A 27,174-nucleotide genomic window follows, 5' to 3' on the forward strand; every position below is an offset into this window, starting at 1 on the left:
TTTTAAAAAGAAGCGGCTCAAATATCCTGGGATTCTTACTCCGACATATTCGTCAGATAGTACATTTTGATATAAATTTTTTTTTTTTAGAAAAGTTGCGATATTCCGAGCTATTTAACAAAATATGTACCATAATCGATCTCAAACCCATGTAGGGTGTCCCAAAATTATGTTACAAGCTGAAAATGTGGGGATCCTAAGGTCATTTACTTTTTCCGTAGCAAAAATGAGTCTGAATTTTTACTATGTGACAGTGATAATTTTAAGAAAAATGTTGTTCATCTTTATTTTAGAATGCCTGAAGAATATTTACTAATTTTTTTTTTACAATAAGAAATCCCGTCAAACTCACGCAAAAGTATTTTCGTTTCAATAATTCGGTACCCAAACAAAATTCAACGAACGATTTGCAAAGCTAATTTGATAATAAATTGCGTCAAAGAACATAAGGGATATGTTTATATTATATAAGAATTGTGAAGAATATCATTAATAGTAAACTTACCCATTTCGGTCACAATTCATGATGTCAATGCACTGACCTCGCACAATGTTCAGTAAATCCCAAGTCAATGGCCTTACCGAGGAAGGTATGCGGTCGAAGGGGCCTTAGGTGGAATCGGCATGGTAAACACAAAATTCATTTTTACAACATTGTCGCCAAATACTAACCACTTAATCAATCCTCGACAAGGAGTTCACTTTCACGTCATTGTCACAAAACACTGGTCACTTAATTAATCCTTGGCAATCGGGAAAGATGTGCGGATGTTTTTTGGATTCCTTTCGTTGGCAGGCTCATAGTGCCGTCTGCTTCCGCCTCCTCGAGAAACATGACAATTGACATGATTGAAGACTTTTTGTACGAACACAATGACACTTAACAATTAGGCATTCGTTAAAGGTAATGGAGAAATAAGGATAGCTTAGTAGAAAGTAAATAACAACAATAAAACACAAACTTTCATCTATTATCAACGATACACAAGTGAAAAATCAAAATGTTGCATGGAAAAATGTTTCCGATCAGTAGAAATACTGGGAAGAAATGTCCGATCATGGCACGAATGTATGAAATACATTGGAAGATGAATATAAACGCAGAAGGTCACCGGACAGCAGAAATGTAAACAGACATTCGATACTTTTACCTCCACACAAACAGTGAAATTAAGAATCATTGAGCTTCTCGAGAATGGGAACAATCAAGGAGAAGTGTCAGAAACTGTAGGGAGCAGCCACAGCATTATTAGTGATTTAAGAAGAAAATATGAGGCATCAAAGAGTGTATCTAATCGCAAAAGGGATGGCCGTTCCCGTGCAACAAATTTACGAAACGATCGACAATTGCGCAAAGTAGTCAAAAATATGAGATAAACAACTTTGAATGTACAGTTGGCACTAAATATTTCGGATTGTACTGTCAGAAATCGTCTATACGACGGATTTTTCATTTCGGAAAGCTAAAACAAAACCATACCTCACCAAGAAGCATTAGAGCAATATTCAGTGATGAGTCCTATGTATGCATTGGCATAGGAGATGATACATGGATATTTGTATGGCGAACGTCGAATGAAAATGTGAATTCAGAATCATATATTCATATTTTAGAACATTTTTTAATTCCTAGCATTGAACACTGGTCCGAAGATTCGTTAAATTTTATTTTCCAAGATGGTAATGCCAGCTGTCATCGCAGTCAGGTGATAAAAGACTACTTACCACATAAAAACATTAAAACAATGAAATGCCCAACGAACAGTCCTGGTCTCAGCCCTATTGAAATCATATAGGCAAAACTTAGAAAGCTTATCAATGAGAAACGGCTAGAAAACAAAATCTTCGTCAGGCTATCCAAATATCATGCGAAGAAATTTGACCCATGGTCTGCAAAAACCTTATTAAACCCATGCCGGGACGTATGAAAGTTGTAATATCGACACGTGGGAAAGCATCAAAATATTAATAATTAATACTTAAATGTTTCACACTTCATACATTCAAAGAGCTATTTATTCAGGCCATAATCGGAAACTTTTTTTCCAGTATTTCTACTGATCGGAAACTTTCTTCTAAGCAACATTTTGTTTTTTCATCGATAATAACGTATTTATGTTGAAAGGAAATTTTAACTTTAGCATTATATATATATATATATATATATATATATATATATATATATATATATATATATATATATATTAAAACTAAACTTCACTAAATATTAATTAATTACAATAAAATACGAACTTCCACGTATTATCGACGACAAACCAATGTCTAATTTTATTATATAATTTATTATAATTATATATTATATAATTTTTTATTATATATTTTAATATTATATAATTTAATTAAAATTATATAATAAAATTAGACATTGGTTTGGCTTCGATAATAAATGGGAGTTCGTGTTCTATTGTTGTTACTTACTTTATACGAAGCTCTTCTTAATTCTCTATTATTTTTAATTACAAAGAATATTACTTTACACTTCAAAACAAGCAATGGTTTTAGTAAACGTTAAAGCGTTAGTAACGCTTCTGATTAGAAACTTTTTGCCAGGGATAGTATAAGCGGATTTTCGCAATATTTCTTTGCAAATATCTCCGAAACTAAATTCGACTGCTGAATTTTCAAAAGGAAAAGGTTATTCGTAATATTGTCCTTTATAGCATATTTTAATGCCGTCGAAATGTGTGAAAACACAGCTTTTCGACAAGTTGACCCCACAAACTGAAAAGTTTCTCCGTCGATTGCAGAATTTCTTTAATAATTTTACTAAATTTAAACAAATTCAAGGACATTGATATATCATGTCTAATCTATTCAAATTATTGAAGAAATTCTGCAAATATTTATCGAGAAGTTTCTTATTTTGTTAAAATAATATTAATTAATAATAATTCTGATGTTCTCTAGTTACCGCTTCTTTTCCGTAAAGTGTTCGTGCACACGACGCATCGTAGCTAGTAATGTATGTACCAATAAATATCGACTTTATTTACATAACACTCACAAATAAGCCTAATATTTCAAATTTCAATAATTCATTTTTTATGAAAAATAGTAACAACATATATAAATTCTAATCAAACAAGTTATAGTAAGACATTTAAATAAATATAATATCGACGAAATTGAAAATCAATATTATACCTTTTCCAATCAAGTATTCTAAATTAGTTTAAAAATTGTTGTGTGATGCGTTCTTTGAATCGATCTGCTATGCTAATGTTGAAATACTGTACACGAAAGAAGATTGAGCATATTGTCACGCACAGTCAATGAAGGAACGATTTCTGATGATTTGGAGGAAACTTGAATAGCGTTAATATCCTCTCAGGTGACAAACGAGGGGAAGGCGCTGTGGGATGTCCCGCGTTCTGATGCCGTTCGACAAATTATCTTACCTCCGTTTCGCTCGAATGCTATGAAAAATAGCCAACAGTATGACGAGGCATTACTGTTGATCGATACACTCCTCTCTTTATATCGGAATAATTAAGTGTCGACATCAAATGTGTTACGTTATACAGGATGATTCACCTACATGTGTCACCTAAATTACTTGTCACCTGTTTGTTATATGAACAACTTTTTTAAACAGAAGTTTTATGGTATTAAAAGGGCTATACCATGTAACAATTAATTTGTTGACATGTTGGTTTTTTATCGAGATATGAAGATACCATTGTAATGTAAAAATCTTTTATTTGATAAAATTAAATCTTTTATTTGAAACATTTTTTCATGTAACATACAGGTCACTAGGTTAGGTACTACACTTAAATGAATTATTCTGTATAATAATTTTCGTAGTAATCATTCACATGTGTAACTATGTATATACAATTTTAAATATTTATAAAATAGCTAAATTGCAAAGACATTTTCATTTGAATTCAAGAGAAATCTCAATAATTAGTTGATAAATTATCACGATTAGTAGTTTTAATTAAATAAGGTACATTTTATTTACTCAATATTTTATTAACGATTTACCGACTGTTTCGATGGATTATTTATTATTTATTATTATTTCATGCCTTTGTGTTTTCTCGTTTAGTTGTAAGCTTACCTGTTTGAATTTACAAACGGATATCGTAGAAAATATGATTCTCCGCATGACTTTTAGTTTACATGGAAATGGGGTACCATTATAACATCCTTAGTACCGGTTGGCACCATGACATAACAGGACGCTCAATATGGAACAGCAGAGCACGTTGTATTGTGTCTTACTAACATTGCAATTATTTATTTTATTGTTATACCATTTAAAATAGACATCTAATATAGTTCACATTATTTTTATTGTTTTATTACATTACACATTAATCTAGTACAAAACACATATGTAATGATTTGTTTACTTCAACTTACGACTAGAAGTGTTTAAAATAATGTCTTTTGAAAAACAATATTCTTAACAGAAGCTGAATTTCGATTTAGTTATTTATGTATGTACTATGTATTTAATTTTTTCTTTAAATTAATGAAACACCCTTTGTTACAGAAAAAGTAATAGTAAATAAAGATGTCGATGACGATGACAGTAATGGTCAGAATAATAATATTAGTAAATGGACAATTTGGGAAGAGGAAATACGATTATAATCGTATCTCTTATTATTATAATAATACTAATATTATTATTCTGACCATTACTGTCATCGTCATCGTCATCTTTATTTGCTATTACTTTTTCTGTAACAAAGGGTTCTTCTACCCGTATACATGAATGAGCTATTATTATTGTTATAACGAATAGATATATTTTCGAGTAATTTTTCGGTATACGATGTTAGTAAACATCTGTTTTATGTTCTTTATATACCAAAATAAATGAACATGGATAAAATGGACCGAATAGGATGAAACATAGATCCATGTTTTCAAGACAGTTTAACGTTTTTCTTGCTTTAATATGCAGCTATAAGTTGTCTATATGTTTTTTCGAAAAATATGATACATTGCACGATTGCAAGAGTTGTGATATAATTTGATATCACAATTGTAAAATATTTAACATAACTTATACCGATATCGTTTAGATACAATCATTTTTATATGCATTATGGTATACACAGAGTGTCCAATTTTAATCGCTATATGCCACTATCTTCAAAACTATTTGTTATTTGTAAAAATGTTTCAGACGAAACTTTTTCTATTTCAAAGCGAACGTAATCCACTACCACCATTTTGTTTGTAAGTGCACGCTTAAGAGACGCGCGAAGGTTATCTTTACTTTTTCAACGGTGTTTGAGAAAACCGCTGGACGAAAAGATTCGAACTTTGAAATTGTACCGGCCAGTCTTGCGCTGAGCTCACATGACATATCGGTGATAGAGGAAAATAGAAACGAGCCGTTAGATGTTTCGATGAAAGGAGTAAGCTGTCCGCATACAGTACAGAGCAACCGTCGCGTGAGATCGAAATGAAAAGCAGCCCAACGACGATTTTTGAAGTGAGCGACATAACCTTGACATAATCGGCATTAGGCGTGAAAAACACATGTTTTTGATCATCTCCAATCTTTTAATATTTGATGTCATTAAGTTCGAAAAACTTCCAGGATATTCAATTGGACTATGATTTGGGTGTAAAAAATGTTTAAATAGGATAATATCGATTGAGAAGTTCGAAGTTTCTATTAGTCTTAGAAATCGTATTTTACGGTGTATATTTCTCCTTGTGAGAAATAATGGTATTATAAGTATTTGTTTTTGTAGTTAATGACATTTACACAGGAAGATAGATACTTTATTGTATAATAAAATGATTCATAAAAGTGTAATAATTTATAATTTTATAAAAAATAATTTCGAATACACTTCATCAAAGAGAATCAATTTCAGCATGTAGTTACCGTAAGCTTCTGGAATAAAAGTTAATACATCGCTACGCATCTTTCTATAAAAATTAGTTGCTAGATTTTGCAAGTTTTTTAACCCCTTAATGCACAATTTAAAAAAAAAAACGACCAAAAAAAATCAATTTTTTTTATCTAAGAAAATATATATACATATTTGGACCTTAATTTCAATAAATATGTAAAAAAAATGCAAAAATTACTAAAAATTCAATAAAAATAGTGGATAAATAATTATAGTGAATATTGAATCGCATTGCAGATCGAATTTTGTACCCATCGTACTGTTTTTCAATTAATATAGGTAACATAACATAAGTTGCGACGCCGACCGTATATATACGGGTCTGCACATTTTGGCCGGTTTTGCACGCCCGTGTTAATACGTTTCTGCGCGTTAAGGGGTTAATAATGTAATTTTCAAGCTAGCGATCCGCGGATTCACAGTACGCACAGTAAATTCTCTCCGATTGTCGCCCGGCTTGTAAAGAAAAATGGACAATTTGGGAAGAGGGGATACAATTATCCGAACTGCAGAATTAAGTTTGGGGTAGATTTGGATTAGGTGGCAGGGGAGTTAATAACTAACAGGGTTAGCGCCCCCACCACCTAATCCAAACCTAACTCTGTGGGGAAAGTTAGTTAGTAATTAATACGGTTAGGTTCCTTGCATTTGATCTGAACTAAAAAGTTCACCCGTTATGTATACTCCTTGTTGCAGCGTCATTGTGTTTGAAAGAAAACAGTGGACGGGCAACGGCTGGCGGCTTACGCAGTGCCGCGTTTCAATGTACTTATTCTAAATGTGTGTGTAGGCTTTCGATAACTTGACCTTTTCTTTCGTTTTTTACTTTAAAGCGAAGTAATTAATTCTCTCCAATCTTCCATACAATTATATATATTATGCAGTAAACTGACAACAATATTGTACAAATAAAAGTTACATATTCTTTATATGGCAACAAATTGCAATAAAAACTTGATAAGAAAATATATACTTTATCATAAATTTAAGGTTATCTAAACTTTCTTTCTATGAAACTGTATTTTTTCATCAATTGATACATCATCATATGAGCTAGCAATATTTTTAGAGAGAATTTTAGGACTTATTAATTTTCTCCCAAATTCTACTGCAGGACCGAAATTGTTCCTCGTGCGGAGGATTTGGTTGAAGGTTCTTCTCCTTGACCGATTTGATATTTTACTGACATCGGATAGAAAACGAATCGGCATAGAGTTTGGCATCTCAAGTGGAATTGTAACCCTTCTCAAATGATACTGAATGGTTGCTGAACACTTCAAACTTGTTTGTCTTTGCCTTAACACGACACTTCGAGAACGCTGTTCCGACATACAGTAAATTCTCCCACATTGCCCCTGTCAGAGGCCTGCCCACATTGTCCCTGTGCTACAGTAAATTATCTCCAATTGTCCTTCAGCTTGTAAACAAAGAATAGACAGACATTGGGAAGAGGAGATACGATTATTCGAGCCCTGCGCCTCGTTTTTATAGTTGTCGAGAATAGGTAACCATAAAAACAAGCAGCAAGGTTCGAATTTTTGTTTTCAAGCGGAGGGTCAATTAGGGAGAATTTACTGTAATAAAGATTGATTCTTAATTCACTCTTTATTGTGAACTTTCCCCGTGTTGAGGCATGTTCCTACAAAAAAAATTCCTTATTCTACTTACTAGCTTCTATTATACTTTTTAACCTTTTCGTTCAAAATTTGTCGTATTTTGACAGCTACAATAGGTAGCTCAAGTCACCTAGCGACGGAAATATGGTAGCCAGAATAAACTATTGTAGCTGCCTAGTGGCCAAAATGTGAGCGTTACGAAAGTGTACAGTATATACAGTATCGTCACAGCAGGTTCATTAACGCGTACGAAAATGATTTTCTCGATTACTACGGATTTTTCAGCTAAAGATCAACCGAAGGTCATTGTGTAGTAGATAGTTGAATATTTTTCTCCGTCAGCTATAATGCTATAACTTCGAAAGTACATAGTGCTATTTAAGAAAGTTAAGGTGACTTGCATTTTTTATGGTATACAAAGATTTTTTACAATTTTTGTTATTGCAATTTATTTCTCTCAAAGAACACATTAACTTTTATTCCAAACATTGTTTTGTCAAATTAACGTAAATGCCTCAAAAATCGATACGACCGTTCCGTTGAACAGTCTGTATTTCATTTAGTTATTTTTCGTTTACACTACGGTGTCGTCTATTAAGCCCAACCGAGCTCATTCCACGGCAAAATCTTAACATTATTCAATTCTTCTACAACTCAATTCTATGTCTCACTGTAATGTCAAGATAAATCCGTAAGAGAAATGTGCTACTTTTCGCAGACAATCATGAAAAATGTATCATTTTTAATCCTTAACTAGTATATTGGAGTTATGAATTATTTTTTTATATTTTTATAATTTTATATATTTTTATTGGACTATATCATGATCCTAATATAGCATAACCAGACGGTTTCGTGAAAATTGTACCATTTAAGAGTTAATGTTAATAGATAATAACTAGATTGCACATTTTTATGCAAAATTAAAATTGCCTACTTTAATTGGAACTGCATAGACACTTTCAACGAGTTGGCAGTGGTGCAATAGTATTTTTGAATTGTTTGAATAATTTTGCCGTATTGCGTTTAATCTATCAATTTTTGTTATAAATGCATACGATCTGCAATGTATTAGGTTGTAACATAAATTCGTCCTGTTTTTGTCACTCCAAGATCACGAACATGCTTTGAAACCGCCCTGGTGGATGTTTTTAATATACGTGCAGTATCACGTATTGTTATGTGATGATTATTGTTAACGAAGGCCTTAATTCGTGCAGAATCTGTTGTCATAGGGCGTCCAGAACTATTTTCTATACGTTGATTCGTCAATTGCATCGTCTTCATACACATCGAATTTTTATACATGTTTTTTAACGTATTTTTACCTTTACTTTTATAGACAGTGGTAAAGATCACCGATGTGAACAGACTTGCGCAGAAGTAATCACTGAAACCTAAACAAACAAAACAACAAAGTAAAACACTTGACGGTGTGAAATTGTCAATGAATCGGCAATGTATTGTTACGCAATTAAGTAACAAAGCGGGACGATCTTATGTTACACCAGTAATAAGAAAGTAATGAATAATAAATAATATAAAATAAGTAAGTAATAATAAATAATATAAAATAAGTAAGTAATAATAAATAATATAAAATAAGTAAGTAATAATAAATAATATAAAATAAGTAAGTAATAATAAATAATATGCTATTAAGACGCACGCGCACATCGCGTCAGTACAACAGACTATTAATATTACGTATGACGTTTGAAGGAAATTATGTACATATGATTATACGGCAATAGTGTGATTTTACTGGAAGGACGTAACTCCACCCTTCGAAAGAAACACCGCCTTCGACATGCGCCCTCGAGAAGATAGCTCCTTCCTTTCTCACCTGCAATCGTGCTTTTCATCCGTTTGCGGTAGTATCTAGCAAGCCAGAGCTACCCTTCCTTGCACCTCCACCTGTTCGCGAAGTGCGCGATATTTTATAGTTGGTGAAGTTAGTGATACGCTTTTGCATAGAGGTTTTTTAAGAAACATTAGACAAATTTGTAATGTCCGGTAAGCTTCCAAGCTGAATATACACGGTATTGTTATCTTACTATTTACAATCACAATTGTTTCCAGCATTGTACACGGTGAATCATCTAAGATCTTCACATAAAATATTCCCGTTGTTTTTAACGTAACGAACTGTTGTTTCGAAATACTGTTTCAAGTAGCATGTTACTTTATTTCATAATTTCTGCCATGCCTATGATCATTTTTGAAATAACATTTGAAATTGTGTTTTAAAATTAAATATTTTATTTTATAATTGCATGAAATAATTATTTGAGATGATTGTGAAATTGTTCTCTAAGAAACATATTTTGGAAGAGGGACACCCACCTTACATTTTCTTACCGATTATTTCCTTATTATTATACATCCTTATTATTTCCTTTCCTATAGCACCGATTATTTTCTTTCGCGACAATATTTCATGAATCCACAAATAATGAACTAATTAATTATTTTAAATTGCTACATTTTCATTTTCAAATAACGGCTCGATAAGAATTATTTCAAATAATTTTTTGTTAGTTTCATTTCGAATAAAATTCGCCAGACACTGATTTAACTCAGAAAGGCAGATAATTGTGATAGAATAACTATAAACATTTTTGGTTATATTAATTCATTTATTTCGTGTAACATTAAAAACAACAAAGATATTTTAGGCGGAGATCTTAGGCGACTCAGCTTGTATAGAGGGTGATTCACTACATGTTACCATTTCGATTTACGTGACTCTTAACCCTCAACGATTTTTATTCCACGCGTAGTATTTATGTTCATAATTTCGACACTATTACTAATTTATAAATAAATAAAGTATATAAGCGAATATCATAGTATTAATATTATTTTATTAAACTAATAATAATAAATATTATATTATTATAATGTTATAATGTTAATAAATATTATATTATTAAATATTTCATAAATATCATAAACAACAAATTTTTCCTCTGGAAGTATACTCGCAAATGCTTCCTTCGAGAGATATTTACTTCTAAAGTTATCGAGAGTTAGTAACTAATAACTAAAATATCCGTGTTTCCAAGATAGACAGTTACTGCTGTGTTGCTGTTTGCGCCGTAAACAAAGCACCTATCATTCATTCTGATTAATTGTTGAGAACATTGAAATATTAAAACTGAGAATAGTGCAAGCGTGTAACGAAATAGTAGGTGTACAGTGTCAGCCAACCATTTCATCTGTTATTCATAGATGTAATGTTTATCTATAACATTTGAAATAATTACAAATTATTTTTACAATTATTTTTGCAATAAATACAACAATTTCCATTTGTAATTTACATGATAAATCTGAATTATTTCGATGGCATACATTACTAAGTCTATAGTAGTAAATATCTCTTGAAGAAACATTTGTGAGTATACTTCCAGAGGAAAAATTTGTTTGTTTTAGAGTCCTAAATTTACACCTAAAGTTTGGCGAACCTGGGAACACCCTGTATACAATATACAGTGGGTCTAGAAAGAATTCGTACACTTTTAAAATGGAATAACTTTCTTATAATTGGGTCAAATTTTTTTGGAATCTTAGAGGGATTAGTTTATCCACTAGTTTATTAGTAGCTAAAACATTGTTTGGAAAAACTGCCATTGATTGGTATAGTAAAGGAATTAAAAATGCTGTTTTTTCAACTTTTTTATGTGGAGTCATAACAAAAATTTAAAAAATGCATTTTGTAGATCTTGATAATTTATATGCATGCTGAAAATTTCACCGAAATCGATTGACGCATAGCCAAGCTATAGCCACTGAAAGATGTAGAAATTACTTGTCTTTTGGTTGAAATTCGTGAAAAAGTGCAATTTTTACGATCTTTAATTATTTACAGCGCCTGTCAAGGTAAACCGATTTCGATGAAATGTTCAGCATGCATGTAAGTTCTCGAGATCTACAAAATGTATGTTTTAAATTTTCGTTACGGGCTCACATAAAAAGTTGAAAATACAGCATCTTTTAATTCTTTTACCATGGAAACCAATTGCAATTTTTCCAAACAGTTTCCCTCTAAGATCCCAAAAAAAATTTAGATCGTTTGACCAAATTATAAAAACGTTATTCTGTTTTCTCGTTTGAAGGCTGATGAGCTACTCGCACTTTTCTCCTCGTGGACAATACTTAGCAAAAAATTTTTTTTTTAGGATCGTGCCATGGTAATGTGCTCCTCGTACTAATCACAATCGATTTATATCAATCATCCTTACCAATCTATCATCATCGAGTACTACATATATACTAAATATTATTTCATATTTTATTGTGTTTCTTTTCGAAGATATATCAGTCTCTTATTTTGTTTAAAACAATTACAGTAAATTCTCTCTAATTGACCCTCAGTTTGTACACAAAAATGGACAATTTGGGAAGAGAAGATACGATTATTCGAGCCTTGCGGCTCGTTTTCATAATTACCCATCGTCAACAACTATAAAAACGAGGCGCAAGGCCAAATTATCCATCTTTCTCTCCAAGCTGTGGGTCTATTAGGGAAAATTTACTGTATTACCTTATGCTTATTGGATTTAATGTTTAGTATGGAGCGTTGTTCAGGATATGCCTTTAGATCTAAGCTGCCGTAGTTCTGACAAGGATCGAAACTTGATAAATCCGTTGAAGTTTCAAAGGTGTTTACCATGTCAGACGTGTGGTAAAAACTTCGATAGGCCATCTTTGCTGAAAAGACATTTACGAACTCACACAGGTCAGTCTTCTTATGTCTGTTTGTTATTAAATAATTTACCGTTTCTGTTCATGTATTAAATAGCTGCAATTAGAGAAAGTGATGTAAACAAATTTAACACTTGAATATTCTTGCCAATTTCGGAGATATGGAAAAGATTATTAATCAAAGTTCTTTAGTATAAAGATGGATATACTAACATAGTAGTATACAAATTTTGTCGTGAGTGGAGGAATCGAGCGATTTTCATGTTATGTCTAATTTCCTAAAAGAAAGCATAATGCAGCTCAAAATTATCTGTAAAGAAGTAGCAATTTATGTATGTTGGAAAATGATTAGTTTAGACATTATTTTAACTTCGATCATGCGAAACTCTCTGTCTTTTGTTACCCATATCTATGTGTTTATCGATTGATAACAATAGCTCTCAAAACGAATACAAATATTGTAGCAAGGTCAATCAAAATCACGGAAAAAACTTACAATACATTAAAAACATATTTTATTTAGGTGTTTGGTGCAATGCGTTTACATACCATCGGCACTAATGCAATTATCTATACTAGAATATCTCTTATTTGCTCTCAATCAGAGTTGTGTTATTATTTAAATTGTTTGAAATAAATATTTATCTAAATTAATCACTCGAATGAATTATTTTGAGTAGAATATTGTATTCATACATATTTTAATTATCAATATGTTATTTATATAATAATAATAATAATTCATTATCCGTAATAAATTGTTATATCTATTTATTCAAATAATCCTTTATTCTTGATTCGAATAAATGATTTGAATAGAGATTGTAAAATTATTCGGATAATAATGTGAATAATTGTTGACCTTATTTTTCACATAATTTTGTATACAGTAAGTCACGGAAGTATTTGAACGCTCTCCAAAAAAGTTTGATGAGGAAAAATTAAGAATTCCGAGTCCCATTAAGAATTACAGAAAAATTTTATCGCTGTAGTAACCCAGAAGTATAATGGTTAAACATGTTAAATTAAAAGTGTCTTCGATAACGTAAACAATCTCATGAAAGATTTATTGCCAGCATCGACTAAACGGACGTCACAAAAGTATTCGAACGATTAAATTAGTAATATATTTGTTACATAAATATAGAGTTTGTTGAGGATTGTCGAGCGAGGGTTTTATGGCGGGGGGCCATGTGCTTGGGACCCGTGAAACCGGCTAGGGTATGGGCCTATCACCCGCTCCATGTTGAAAGGAGTTTTCCGGTCGCCCCAAGGCACATGGTCCACACTCTTGGCCATCGGCAGTATTGCCCGCCATAAACACTGGACCCTAGGCCCATGGCGCGCCGCGGGTCGCGGAAGACGGTACGTCTTGGGACAAGGGACAATTTAGGAAATGGTTTGCAGATGTCGGGAAGTTCCCGGGCCCATGCGCGGCCTCGAACTCCCGCGCAAAGATGCGGTACTGCCCCTTCTTAGGTCCCAGGCGTTGTCTTTCGGGCTCGTCGCGATTGGGCGGCTTTCCTCAACACCCACCCCTAATTTACTAGGGTAGGGAGGACCGAGGTGTCGTTATGGGCGAACCTCGGTCTACAGATCAGATACCTTTAGACACCGTTCAGATACCTCTCGTTTCCTCTAGATACCTTTGGACACTTTTAGATACCTCTCGTTTCCTCCAGATACCTTCTAGACACCTTTCGATACCTTTGGACACTTTTAGATACCTCTCGTTTCCTTTAGATACCTTTCGAAACTCGCAACTCAACATTCTGGTATCTCCGCCGGAGAGTGTAAATAAATTGTTTTGCCTCACTCACGGTGTAAAGTTTGTTCCTCCTGATAGGGGAGGTGGTCCTTCGAGCATTCACTAGTCGACACAGTACGTGTAAATTTCACAAGGCTCGACCGATTCCTAAAAATCGACCGCGAGCAATAACAGAGTTTTAATATTTTAGTCTGTTTTAATACTTTACGCTACGGGCACTTATTATGGCTTGCAAACGTTGTTGCCTGCGGTCAACCAAATTTTCAGTAATCTTTTTTCTATACTATTCCAAACACCGAAAATTTTTGTTTTAAATCCTTCTTGAGCATTAATATTATATTTACTTATTGTTGTCGTCTGCCAATCTCTGTCCATAAGTGCACAATAGGGTTCATATCCGGACTTCGCGGAAGTATTTTTAGCACGCGGTATGTTTAGGATCATTCTCTTGCTGTAATGAAAATCATCTACTAGCACTAAATATTCCGCACTTTGCTTTAAATTATCTTGTAATATCGGCATATATATATATATTTATCTAAAATTTCATCAATAATGACGAGATTTCCAATGCCATTTGAGGCCATACATTGGCGTCCACACTACAGTAAATTCTCCCTAATTGATGCTCAGATTGTGCACAAAAATGGACAATTTAGGAAGAGGAGATATGATTATTCGAGTTTTTCGGCTCGATTTTATAGTTATTGACAACCGGTGACTATAAAAACGGCCAGCAAAGCCCGAATAATCGTATCTCCTCTTCCCAAATTCTTTAACTGCATTTAATAAATAATTTATTAACCATTGAACCTCATTAATTCTTATTAAACATAATGAATAAACATTCTTACAATAATTTCTAAAAATAATATAGGCATATTTATTTTTGGCCTTCATTGATAAAAAATAAATATAACACATTATAGACTCCAAAATTAAAAAGAAATCTTTTACCATTTTCTACCTTTTTTTAACTTTCTTCAAATGTAGTTAACAATCTCTCTTTAAACTGGTCTACTTTCATCAATAAAGATTCTTCATATTTCCGAAACTAACAGAGGCATTAAAATGCTATATTTTACTGGCTAAATATTATGGGAATTCAATATCAATAGAATTCAGTAAATATGCTTCATAAACAGTACCAACAGAATTCCGTTAAAATTCTTACGAAATGCATACACGTTAAATCTACTTTTATCTTACAGAGATCATTAAAAAAAAATCGTCTTTAAAAATCAACACGTTACATGTGCATTTATTGTGTATTTATCGAAAATGACATTAATGCAATTATAACATTAAATTAATTTTCTAATCATTATGGAAAAAGTAGACAAATCAATTCAGAAAAAGCGATTAAACTTGGAAAATAATTTTCAATGGAAATTATTAACTTTTAACCATAAATTTTATTAGTGGTTCGTTTAAATTAACTTCATAGTGTTCAAAATATTATTTTATGTCTGCTTCAGCAAATTGAAACGATTTATATCAATTCAAACCTTCGTCTAGAAATGTATGGAAATAACTCTAATGTCGATATAAATGCAATTAACAGGAGAGAAGCCGCATGGTTGCACTATATGTGGGAAAATGTTCAGTACGAGCAGTTCTTTGAACACACATGTGAGAATTCACACTGGAGAACGACCACATGAATGTCCCATTTGTGGGAAACGTTTCACAGCTTCTTCAAATTTGTATTATCATCGAATGACTCATTATAAGGTTTTTATATTTTTCACTTACTTTACACTTACTCAGCGACACTTAGCGACCCCCACCGATAATTCACTGACACGGGTTTACATGAATGTCACAATATTGTTAAGTTACTAACTACACGTGCCTTCAAAAACAACCATTGATAACAAATTCATTGACAGTTTAATTATAAAGTCAGTAAAGTGTGTATACAGTTTAATTTATTAGTTTGTTTGTAACAAGTTATAGTGGTGGTAATTATGGTACACAAATGTTCTAGAGCGCATACAGGAATATTATAAACGAAAATAGTAATGATGAGTAAACCTTTGCACTTTTAATGTTTTTTGGTGATATATCTACAGTGACTCGCATTAATATTCGGACACGATATTGTTAGAAGAATTATTGCACCTTTTTATTGTTTATGATAGTATTATTGAATCAATTGTTTTCTCATACAATAAAGCACTTCTTAAAGTAAGTAGAAACATAAATTTTGTTTACTTATTGCACATGTTCTTTTGTATAATAAGCGATAAATAAGATTGTGACAAAACTTAACGTCGCAAAAATATTCGAACAGTGAATGAATTACATTAATTTTCTATAAAATGAAAAACTTTTTGATCACGTTATCATAATATTAATATTTTGTCGGTTGAACCTTTTGTTTTATTACTTGATGTAATCGTTTGGGCATGTCACAGATGATTTTATTTAAAGAATCCGGTGAAATCCGTTTCCATTCGTCTAACAAACGTTGTTTTATCTCTGTTCTTGTCTTTGTAGGTGTTGTACGAATTTTGCGGTCTAATTGATCCCATAAATTTTCAATTGGATTTAAATCAGGCGATTGAGGAGGAGGATGCAGTACTTTTTGACAATTCTATAATAAATATTCCTGTACAATTCTGGCCTTGTGTTTAGGATCATTGCCCTGATAAAACTTAAAACTGTACGTATACCCATATTTATAGCACTTGTAATTAAACTTAAAAAAAAAAGTCCAAATACTTCATTTTGTCCATAATACCATCGATAAAAACTAGTTCACCTACACCTACAGACGAGACCTTACTATAACTATAACCCTACACTACTACAATTCTACCACCGTGTTTCACTATTTTTACAAAGACAACTGGTGGTGGAATGATGTAATATTTTCGGATGAAAGCAAATTTAACCTTTACGGATCCGACAGTCAAACAATGCTGTGGCGTAAAGTAAATACAGAATTAAACATTTCAAATTTAAGACCGACAGTGAAACAAGGTGGTAGAAGTGTAATAGTGTGGGGTTATATCTCGTCTGTAGGTGTAGGTGAACTAGTTTTTATCGATGGTATTATGGACAAAATGAAGTATTTGGACATTTTTTTTTTAAGTTTAATTACAAGTGCTATAAATATGGGTATACGTACAGTTTTAAGTTTTATCAGGGCAATGATCCTAAACACAAGGCCAGAATTGTACAGGAATATTTGTTTCGCACTTATCCGACTCGAGGGACTCGAATGTGTCGCGGAAAATGTGTGCGAAGCGAGTCGAGCTTTTTCGACCCGCGATTGCGTTCGCTCGTTAGCGAAGTAATGCCGCGGATGAGGATTCTACGGAATGCCTCATGAACTCGAGAGAGTGTCCGATTGTACTGTATGTTAGAGCTAGAGCTCGGGCGAGAAAGAGAGCGCGTGTAAGTGTTTTCGACTGTGACTTCTGACTGTTTGACTCCGACTGGTTTTTCTGCGTTTACTGTGTCCGCGCCCCGACTGGTCGCGTTATTTTATATTGGTCACCCCCGTTTGAGATCCCTGAAGGAACCTCCACCTCCACGCCGGGACGCACTGATTGGTTTTTCTCGAAGATTGCGATTTTCCAATCAGTGTCCTCTAAGCTTTTCGTCACCACCCTCTCGTATCGTCCTACACGAGCCTTGTCTAGGAGAGGGGGGTGTTGCGTAGTTGCGTGGTCGGGAGGTCCCCTGGGGCCTGAGATATCGTCCCCGCGACGGTTGGGACTAAACTTTCTCAAGACCCGTCAAATTCTCAAATTTACGACGGGGTTGTTTTTTCGGGCCTTTCGTGCCTACGACGCGTCGCGGTCATTAAAGAAACGGAAGACCCTGCACCGATGTTCTGCAGATGGAAAAAAGGTTTCCGTCTCTTTATGATCCTCGCTGGTCCACGCCATAAACCTTCGCGAAAGCGGCCTACGGGAGGTCTTCCGGAACGGAACAATATTTATTATAGAATTGTCCAAAAGTGCTGCATCCTCCTCCTCAATTGCCTGATTTAAATCCAATTGAAAATTTATGGGATCAATTAGACTGCAAAATTCGTACAACACCTACAAAGACAACAACAGAGATAAAACAACGTTTGTTAGACGAATGGAAACGGATTTCACCGGATTCTTTAAATAAAATCATCTGTGACATGCCCAAATGATTACATCAAGTAATAAAACAAAAGGTTCAACCGACAAAATATTAATATTATGATAACATGATTAAAAAGTTTTTCGTTTTATATAAAATTAATGTAATTCATTCACTGTTCGAATATTTTTACGACGTTAAGTTTTGTCACAATCTTGTTTATCGCTTATTGTACAAAAGAACATGTGCAATAAATAAACAAAATTTATGTTTCTGCTTACTTTAAGAAGTGCTTTATTATATGAGAAAACAATTGATTCAATAATACTATCATAAACAATAAAAAGGAGCAGTAGTTCTTCTAACAATATCGTGTCCGAATATTAATGCGAGTCACTGTATATAAACTTCACTTTATTATATCAGACTTTCCCCTATGTGGTCTCTTTCTAACTTAAAGGAAATTTAATACAAGACATAATGGAATGGTCTTAGTTTCGGAACAATTTTTTAAAAAGATATTTTTATTGCTCATTATATCTGTTTTTATTATACAAAAGCTGTTCTTCCAGTGGGTCTGGGGTATTTGCTCGATTTTCTTTCTGTTTCTCGTTTGGTTTCATAGTTCATGGTGTTGTTGGGTCCTTGGCAGAGGTCGACACGTTTGAGTTGGATACGGAATGGAAGGGGGGGGGAGGTCACCTTTGCTTTTTCTCTGTGTGAAAGCCATGTTGACATTGATAGCCAATGCTGGGATTGTTTAACAGCCTGTTTTGTTCATATTTTCTTCACCATTTTTTTACAGGCCCATAGGCCGGGCCCCGCACGACGTTTGAATGTGGTCTCCACTCGACACAAACGCGATTCTGGAGATCTCGACGTGAAACACTTAATTTATTGTTAATAACAGTTACAGTTTTGTTGGCATGTCGCGATGTTCTAAATTCTTCTCGACGTATTCAGTACGGTGGTTTTTACATGATCTAATTAATGCGATAAATGTCTATATACAATAATTTTTCTCCTTAATTCGCGCTCAGATTTTGCACAAAAATGGACAATTTGGGAAGTGGAGATATGATTATTCGAGTTTTTATAGTTATCAATTGTCAACAACTGTAAAAACAAGATGCAAGGCTCGAATAATCGTATCTCCTCTTCCCAAATTGGGAAGATGATGGAAGATGTCAAGGTCAAAGTCATCGAAAGATGCAACGCTATTTTAAATATTTACTGAAAATTTGCGTGCACACAAATCATAGATAACACACATGTTTTGAGTTTCTCTGTAGTGTCTACTTCTTAGTAAAAATGTTTGTTCAGATACTTCATAAATATTCCGCACAATATTTATTTAGATATGTGTCTGCTCAGGAAAAACCACATAAATGTAACGAATGTGGGCGGTCCTTTCCAACGCCTGGTGACTTAAGAGCGCATGGATATTCTCATACCGGAAACTGGCCCATGCGATGTTCGGTATGCAATCGGGGATTTTGCAAACTAGCGGCTTTTCATCATCACATGCAATTACATAATGGTAATTATTATTTTTTACTATTTTGATGTTCAAATACCTTAAAGACGTGTCTACGTATGTTACCGAACCATGGTATGGTAGGGTATCCCATAATTATCTTAATTCCCGTCATTTGAAATAACTTTGATCCTTAGCGCAAATGTTATCCGTGACTTTGTTTACGAGTTATTAACGAAAAACGGTGACCAATGAGAGGCGAGCTTGGCAGCTGCAAAGTAGTTGAGCGAGAGGGCGGAACCTGGCTTCGCTGCAGGGCGCGACGGAAGGAGGGGGTAGCGCACGATTCCTGCGCCGCGTTCGAAGCAATGAACATGTTACAAAGCGTGAATTTTCAAAATTTGTTTCCTACGTGACAGTAATAATTTAAGAAAAAAAACGCTGTTCATCCATATTTTACAATGTCTGAAGAATATAGTAAATTCTTCCCAATTATCCTTCAGCTTTTAAACTAACATGGATAATTTGGGAAGAGGAGATACGATTATTGCATCTCGTTCTATAGATGTTGACAATAGGTAGCGATTAAAACAAGCCGTAAGGCTCGAATAATTGTATCCCCTCTTCCTAAATCGTCCATTTTTGTTCACATCTGAGCGTCAATTAGGGAGGATTTACTCTATTATTTTCTTCCATAAAATATCTCACAATTGTGTTCCACGATGCTATAATTATTCTATATAATTTTATTATGCATTATGCATAATTGCATTATGAATCAGAGTTGGGCATTACTTAGATTGCTTCGAATAAATATTTAATTAAGAAAATTATCCAATTGAATTCCTTTTCATTCGAATTATTCATTGTTCGTCATAAATTATTCTACCTGTTTGAATAATTCTTTATTCGAATGATTCTTTATTTTAATAATTCTCTGTATTCGAATGTTTCTTTATTTGAATAATTCTGTATTCGAATGTTTCTTTATTTGAATAATTCTTTATTCGAATAATTTGTTATTCGATAAATTTGTTATTCGAATAAAGTTTTGTTCGAATGAATCCTTATTTGAATAAAATCTTGTTCGAATGAATCCTTATCCAAATAAAGTCTTGTTCGAATCACAAATTTTATTTGGACACATTTTTATCGGATAAATTTTTATTCGATTGAATATTTATTCGACAGTGACGAATAAAATTTTGTTTGAATAAATTTTTATCTAGATACACTTTTATTCGATCGAATATTTAATCCATAGTATCGAATCAAATTTTCTTCGGTATTCTTTATCTTTTATCAGCCATCCGAATAAAATTTTGCCCAACTCCGCTGTGAATAAAAGTTCATAGCACATTTTAGTTAAAATGTCAGTACTTAAATATCGAGGTAGTGCAGCTTCAATTGTTCCTTTTTGTGAACACATGTTCGATAGATTTGATTAGAAAACGATGCAATGTTGAGTACAAGATTCATATTCAGTAGTTGAAGCTAGCGGAGGAACGCACAATACAAAAATTTTAGGTTTAAATATTGGTTGCTCAAATGGAATAATGGCCTAAGCACAAGAGAAATTCAGGCAACTTAGCAACTACAGTGTAACTTAAAAATCGTATATTTCAAAAATGCGATAAATGTATTATAGATCCTTATGCCATCTAAATCTGCATAGATTAACGAAGGTCTTTTTTTAGGCGAACGAGTTCATCGTTGTAACATATGCAAAAGACAGTTCCCTGTGATTACCAGTTTACGATCGCACCAACAGTCTCACGCCTTGAACACGCCTCTTCGAAGCATCGTGAATTATACAAATGTGGAGAGCACTTCGATAACTGTGGACGGCATTACGTTTGACGATGTGAGCAGAACCTATCTGCAATATCCTGCATCATATTCGAGAGAATCCTGGGTACCATTGCAATACACTAAATAAATCGCTTATAATATGTGATAGTCTAAATAAAAATTATTCCTCAGTGTGAAAAGATGCAAACTTCTATAATAAAACTTCAAACTTATATTGATAGAAAATGCCACCAGTACTAAGTAGTTCTAAATCTCCTTAAACTTAAAATCAAGAGTGTTTCGAATGTCAGGTATTATGCAGGCATGTAAATTTATTAAAACAGTATTCCAAAAATATTATCAAAATATTTACAACAGAGTCCTTCACTCTGATTTTGGTATAATTTGAATATGTTATACAGTCTGACATTTGTAACAACTTATTCCTTTGCAAAACATCTTTCTCTTTTTTTAGTTTTCGAAATAATCGCGAAAAACTGTAGCTAATACTACTGCGCCCGAAATTTCCATGAAGCCATGTGATATTTTAGCGAAATCTTGTAATTATTCCATAGCAATGAGAAAGAATAACATTTTAGGATTAATAAACGAAACCATATACTATGCCTTGCTCAGAAGAAGTCCGCTGAGCAAAGTGTAGGCCCGATCCCCATCAATCCACCTATTCTAACGTTCTCACAGAAGTAGGGTAATCGCGTTTCCTTTATTGACAGAAATGATCCCTTCCTATTACAGTAATTTCTCCCGGAAATTCCAAAATTCGGATTGCTGTGGATTTCCCTGTGCTAGTCCTACGTCTATGTAATTTATTGCTACGTCGATGCTAAGGGTGTCTGTTTTTTCACGTTTTGGCGGCGGTTCGGAGTGTGGAGTGTGGTATAGGAAAGGGGAGACGTTTCGTCCGGGGCCCGCTAGAGGACTCATCGGTAAGGCTATCCTAGCGGGCCCTTGCCTTAGACGTAAGGGTAGGACGAAGTCTCGGTGTATATATACGGATCGAGGCGGATCGGCTACTAGCGGGAAGAGGAGCCCTCTGCTGGCAGGTCTGGAGGTAGCCGCCACAACGTTTTCCCGGTGAGATCGAACAGTGAAACTGTTAGATCTACGGAGGTCGTAAGTCTCCGATTCAAATTTGTATGACACCGAGTTTGCGCGATTCCCTATGACTCTTTCGAGTGATACGGATGATAGGTTGATGAAGAATGGTTTTAACACTGGGGTGACTAATTGTACTTGGCTTAAAATGAATTGAGTTGAACTGATACCGACTGATCGATCACCGACGAATGATTAAAGACTAAATGACGATGAACTGACAAGTGACAACTGACCTAAAGAAGAATCGGTTTCGAGTTTTTATACTGTTTCGTGGACAGAAGACTAGAAATTGATTGGCCAGTGACGCGATGGAAGGGGATGTAAAAGTGACGTAGCACGCAGTACCGCGGGTAGCAAGAAACCCTGGACGGGTGACCGAAGCGGTGCGTGCTAGCGACCCTGTTATAAAAAAAGCTGCCGATGAAGGTGTGCATTGTTCGAAAGTGCAGAAATGACTTCCTTGCCGGAAAGAAGACGGCTCGAAAAATCATAAACTTCGAAACTGCAATGAAGAATTATTAGAATTAAAATAGTTCAGATCGATTGTATTTTGTGTTACGGCCAAGTGGCCAGGGTTTATGGCAGGGGCCATGTGCTTGGGTACCCGGACGGTATGGGTCTGTCCCGGGCCGTTCCCGGGCACATGCGACACCGTCATAACGTCTCCTGGTCCTTGATTACGGTCCAGTCAATTACGGTTGGGTCTGGCATTGTTCGGGCACGTAGGCCCATCAGCGCGGGATGTCTAGCAGGAGTTATTTTGCCACTCTCCCTCCTAACTCCCGGCCCACCGTTTTGGGGCAGTCTCACTGGATTTGGGATTGCAGTGATTGGACCGTAATTCCTTGCCGCCCACCCTAGGTTAAGAGAAGTAGGGAGGACCGAGGTGATATTAGGCATGACTCAGGTCCTCTAGTAGACCAGACTAGACTGACAAGACGGAAAGACAAGCGGGACAGACAAGAGGGACAGGCAAGAGTAGAGACAAGACAACCCAGTCAGGAGAAGAACCTCGTCAGCACCGACGGTTCACTACACACGCGGCCACAAGGGGCTCGCTACACACGAGGCCACAAGGAACTCGCTACACACGAGGCCACAAGGGACTCACAAGACACGGAAAAACCATATTATTCGGACGGCACACCACGTGCAAACTTCTACAAAGCTCGAAGCTCACAAGGAGCACCACGAGCAGTAACATTTTGTATATGGATAGCTTCATGATTAACAAAAAATTTTACTGTAAAGAGATGGCCATTGTAAATGTTTGTAATGGAGTTTGCAAGTTAGTAGAATTTAAATTGGACAGGCGATTCCACGATTTATCGGCGAGTAACAGAAAAACTGTACGTTACGTTTCAAAATGTGTACATGGAGTCTCATCCATAAATTTTAGAGGCGTAAGTTATCGGCAGAGGGATATCATTAAAATTATTCGGAATTTTGTTCGCGACTACTCGGCCTCGGTCATCGCTTATGAAGAAGGGCACATAGAAAAGGATATTTTAGACAGTATTAAACTCTTTGCAGGCCTTTTTCGCTCACGCGAACCGGCAACTCGAGACGATTTCGGCTATACATATTAGGGAAGCATTTTGCAGGTACTTTAAAATCATTTTATAGTCGAACAAACGTATACAAATAATAAAATTTTACCAATTTATTCATTTTTATATCGAATACAACAAAATCTGTTAAATATTATATTCTGTAATTAGTTTTCGTGTGATATTTAGTGAAACAATCTCCAAGGTGCATCCTAGGTTTATTTGGACACGTATCACAATAATACGCTACTTCTCGTCTACCGCCAGGCTTGCTACGGTCAGAGCAAACCTTGCAGTCCCTTTTTGGCCCTTTTAGCACTATATGAAGCTTCCCATTTAGTCGGGGTTCATCGGTGTGCGACGTCGACGCTTGCTCACGACGCTGGCGATATGGTCCTCTTAATTGCTCCACAAGCGTTTTTAGAAAGCGCAAATGATCGTGTGGCTTTTCCCCTTTTTTATTTCTTTCTAGTTTATAAAGTATGTAGGAATTGATCAGGCAAGTTTCCATGCCCCCCAAAAAAAGCTTACGCCACCATTTCAGCGATTTCTGCAGAAAACAATATTTCGATACATATTGATCCGCCCGATCAACACCGTCCATATATTTTAAATAATTTAATATAACGTTAGGTTTCTTGATCATTATATCCACGCCACCTCGTGCAATCCTTTTCACGGTCTTCATTCCTGTGTCACCCCTCGTAGTCAAACAAGTGACGATCTTCTTATCCTTCCACCCTAAAAGTAAGGTGTCGCCTCGTCGATATGCTACCGTGGATTTTTTTGAAAATTTTAGCTTTTTTATTTCACTGGGCAATTCTTTCCTGCTAGCTAGGATCGTTCCGGTAATATGGCATTTCAGTTTGGCTAGTTCTTGAGCTAAGACGTAACTAGTGTAGTTGCGGCCCGTGTACATATGGTGTCCCTGGGCACCTGGAATTTTCTCCAACAACATTTTATATAGGTGTATCGGAATTCTTGAGGAAACAGGTAAATCAGGTCTGGCCAAGAGCTCGGTCGTGAGTGATCCGTAATATGGTAAAATGCAACAAATGTAGCCAGTGTTTGAGTCAGCTAGAGTATAGACTCTGATACCCCATTTTCTCGGTTTCTTCGGGTCGTATGCGACGAACGAAGTCCGGCTCTTGAATTTTACCGTCGACTCGTCCACGCATATTTGCTCGCCCGGCATAAAATAATCCAAGAATTTTGAATTGATGTAGTCTAGAAAGCAACTTACTCGTTGCAGGCGTGTTCTCGGATTCGCACTGCGTGTTGGAATGGTTGTCAGACGAAGCATCCAGAATATTTGACTGAATCTATCTCTTGTAAATGTTTCTGAATAGAAAGGGATATAACTGACGTTATTCCTCGACCAATATTCTTGCAAATTGGCCAACGGCATTGTACCCATATTGATTACAACAGCAATAAATGCCCAGAATTCTACGTTCTCCACGTCACGCCAACTTCGCCATATCGAATTTGTGGATAGCGTCTTCCCTTCCAATTTCTTTTTTGCATAGTTATTCGTTTCACGAATTATCTTTTCTACGAGTTCATCGGTGAAAAACAGTTTAAAAAAATCGATTGGTTCTTTTATATCGGAAGCTATGCGCGATGCTGTGAGGTTTTGGCCAGGTATAAATTGTACACTTGGCGGCACTTCTTCGTATTCTCTACAAAGTACCCACTCTGAGCTGCTCGCATCTTCCGCATCTTCACTTTCGGTTTCACTTTCGCTATCTATAGTCCTAATTTTTCGGCGTTTCACACCTCTTACTTTCCCACTATCTTCTCCGCTGGATTCGTTCGTTTCGTGGCGTAATTCGTTGGAAATCAATGCAATTTCCTCGTTCAAAGTCGCAAAATCGAATTCGTCCGAACTTGAGCTGATCTGATCTTGATCCATGTTTTTAGGGCTCGAAAACTTTTCAACTGCTATACTCACTGCCAAAACTGTTTCAAGCGAATGCTATGTTGAGACTAACTAAACCAAGCTAAGATTTACAAAAGTACTTCGATCGAGTTCCAAAACGCTGTAGCGTCGGCACAGCGTACTTCGACTGGACGCATCAAACCTCCCAGGCGCTGTGGTAGCGCCGCTCGAGTGGACGTGCCAAACCTCCGAGGCGCCGCGGCAGCGCCGCTCGAGTGGACGCTTCAAATCGGCCGAGCGCCGCGCCGCAGCGGCGCCGTTCGAGTGCAAAGGGTTAATTTAGAAAATCTTGGCTGCTCCAAGTATGACTCATCAATCACCAGTCCGGACTATAAAAAATGTAACGTGCAATGCAGACTACATCGTTTGGACGCAATCATCGTAGCAGAAAATAAAAAAACGTATCATTGCTGTCTGAGTGAAGTTCGCGTATTTTAAATATAGATAAATAAATTGAAAGGTAACGAAATAGACTATTTCCAAACAGCTTTTTCTTTTATTAATTCGAATGATTTCTTATTTCTATTATTTTCCTACACAGAGATTCTGATAGTTGGAATGTCGGTTATGGCTACAGGATTTTATTATCTGGTACAAAACAATTTCGTCGAATACATACTTCGAATGCGGCATACAGCTCCATCAGTGGGAAAACGACGATGATCTCACGTCGGAGTATCGCGGTATGTCGGTACGTAGCACTGCCGCTACGTCTGCGGTGAGAATTAAGGTAATGTACCAATCGACCCAGCAATGATTCATATACCGTCTAGAGGTATGAACGAGTGCAGATCTGCGATTGTATTTGATGATGGAATAATATTAAATTTTTAAAAAGGTAAAGAATGGTGCGTGCGTGCGTGCGTGCGTGGAATAAAACTATTTGACAATAACAAAAATTAATTATGTTACAGGAAATAATCGAAGAATAGGAAGAGGGCGGATCGGACGACTGGATTAGGTCAGTAGAAGGATTGAAAAAACGATTGAAAAAAGTATTCAAACTTATAAAAAAGTATTTTTTTATTCATAATATGAAAATGGAATATAATAAAATATAATAATAAATGGAATATATATTCCATTTTCATATTATGAATAAAAAAATACTTTTTTATTCATACCATACCATATACATATATTATACATTATATATTATATATTATATATCATATATATTATATATTATATATTATATATATA

At 35.0% G+C, this 27,174-nt stretch overlaps 2 protein-coding genes across 2 annotated transcripts; one reads left to right on the forward strand and one right to left on the reverse strand.

The window, feature by feature from the left end:
• Positions 1-550: 550 nt before the first annotated feature.
• LOC117220347 (uncharacterized) lies at positions 551-21,508 on the forward strand. Its single transcript, XM_033470223.1, has 5 exons — positions 551-590; positions 12,102-12,269; positions 15,568-15,737; positions 19,467-19,632; positions 21,267-21,508. Exons 1-5 carry the CDS (start codon positions 551-553, stop codon positions 21,506-21,508), a joined length of 786 nt encoding a protein of 261 aa, XP_033326114.1.
• Positions 21,509-24,183: 2,675 nt separating this feature from the next.
• On the reverse strand, positions 24,184-25,944 carry LOC117220348 (piggyBac transposable element-derived protein 4). Its single transcript, XM_033470224.2, has one exon. It carries the CDS (start codon positions 25,942-25,944, stop codon positions 24,184-24,186), a length of 1,761 nt encoding a protein of 586 aa, XP_033326115.2.
• Between the last annotated feature and the right edge of the window lie 1,230 nt (positions 25,945-27,174).

This window comes from Megalopta genalis, chromosome 16 (genome assembly GCF_051020955.1).
Source record: "Megalopta genalis isolate 19385.01 chromosome 16, iyMegGena1_principal, whole genome shotgun sequence".
NCBI classification, from domain to species: Eukaryota; Metazoa; Arthropoda; class Insecta; order Hymenoptera; family Halictidae; genus Megalopta; species Megalopta genalis.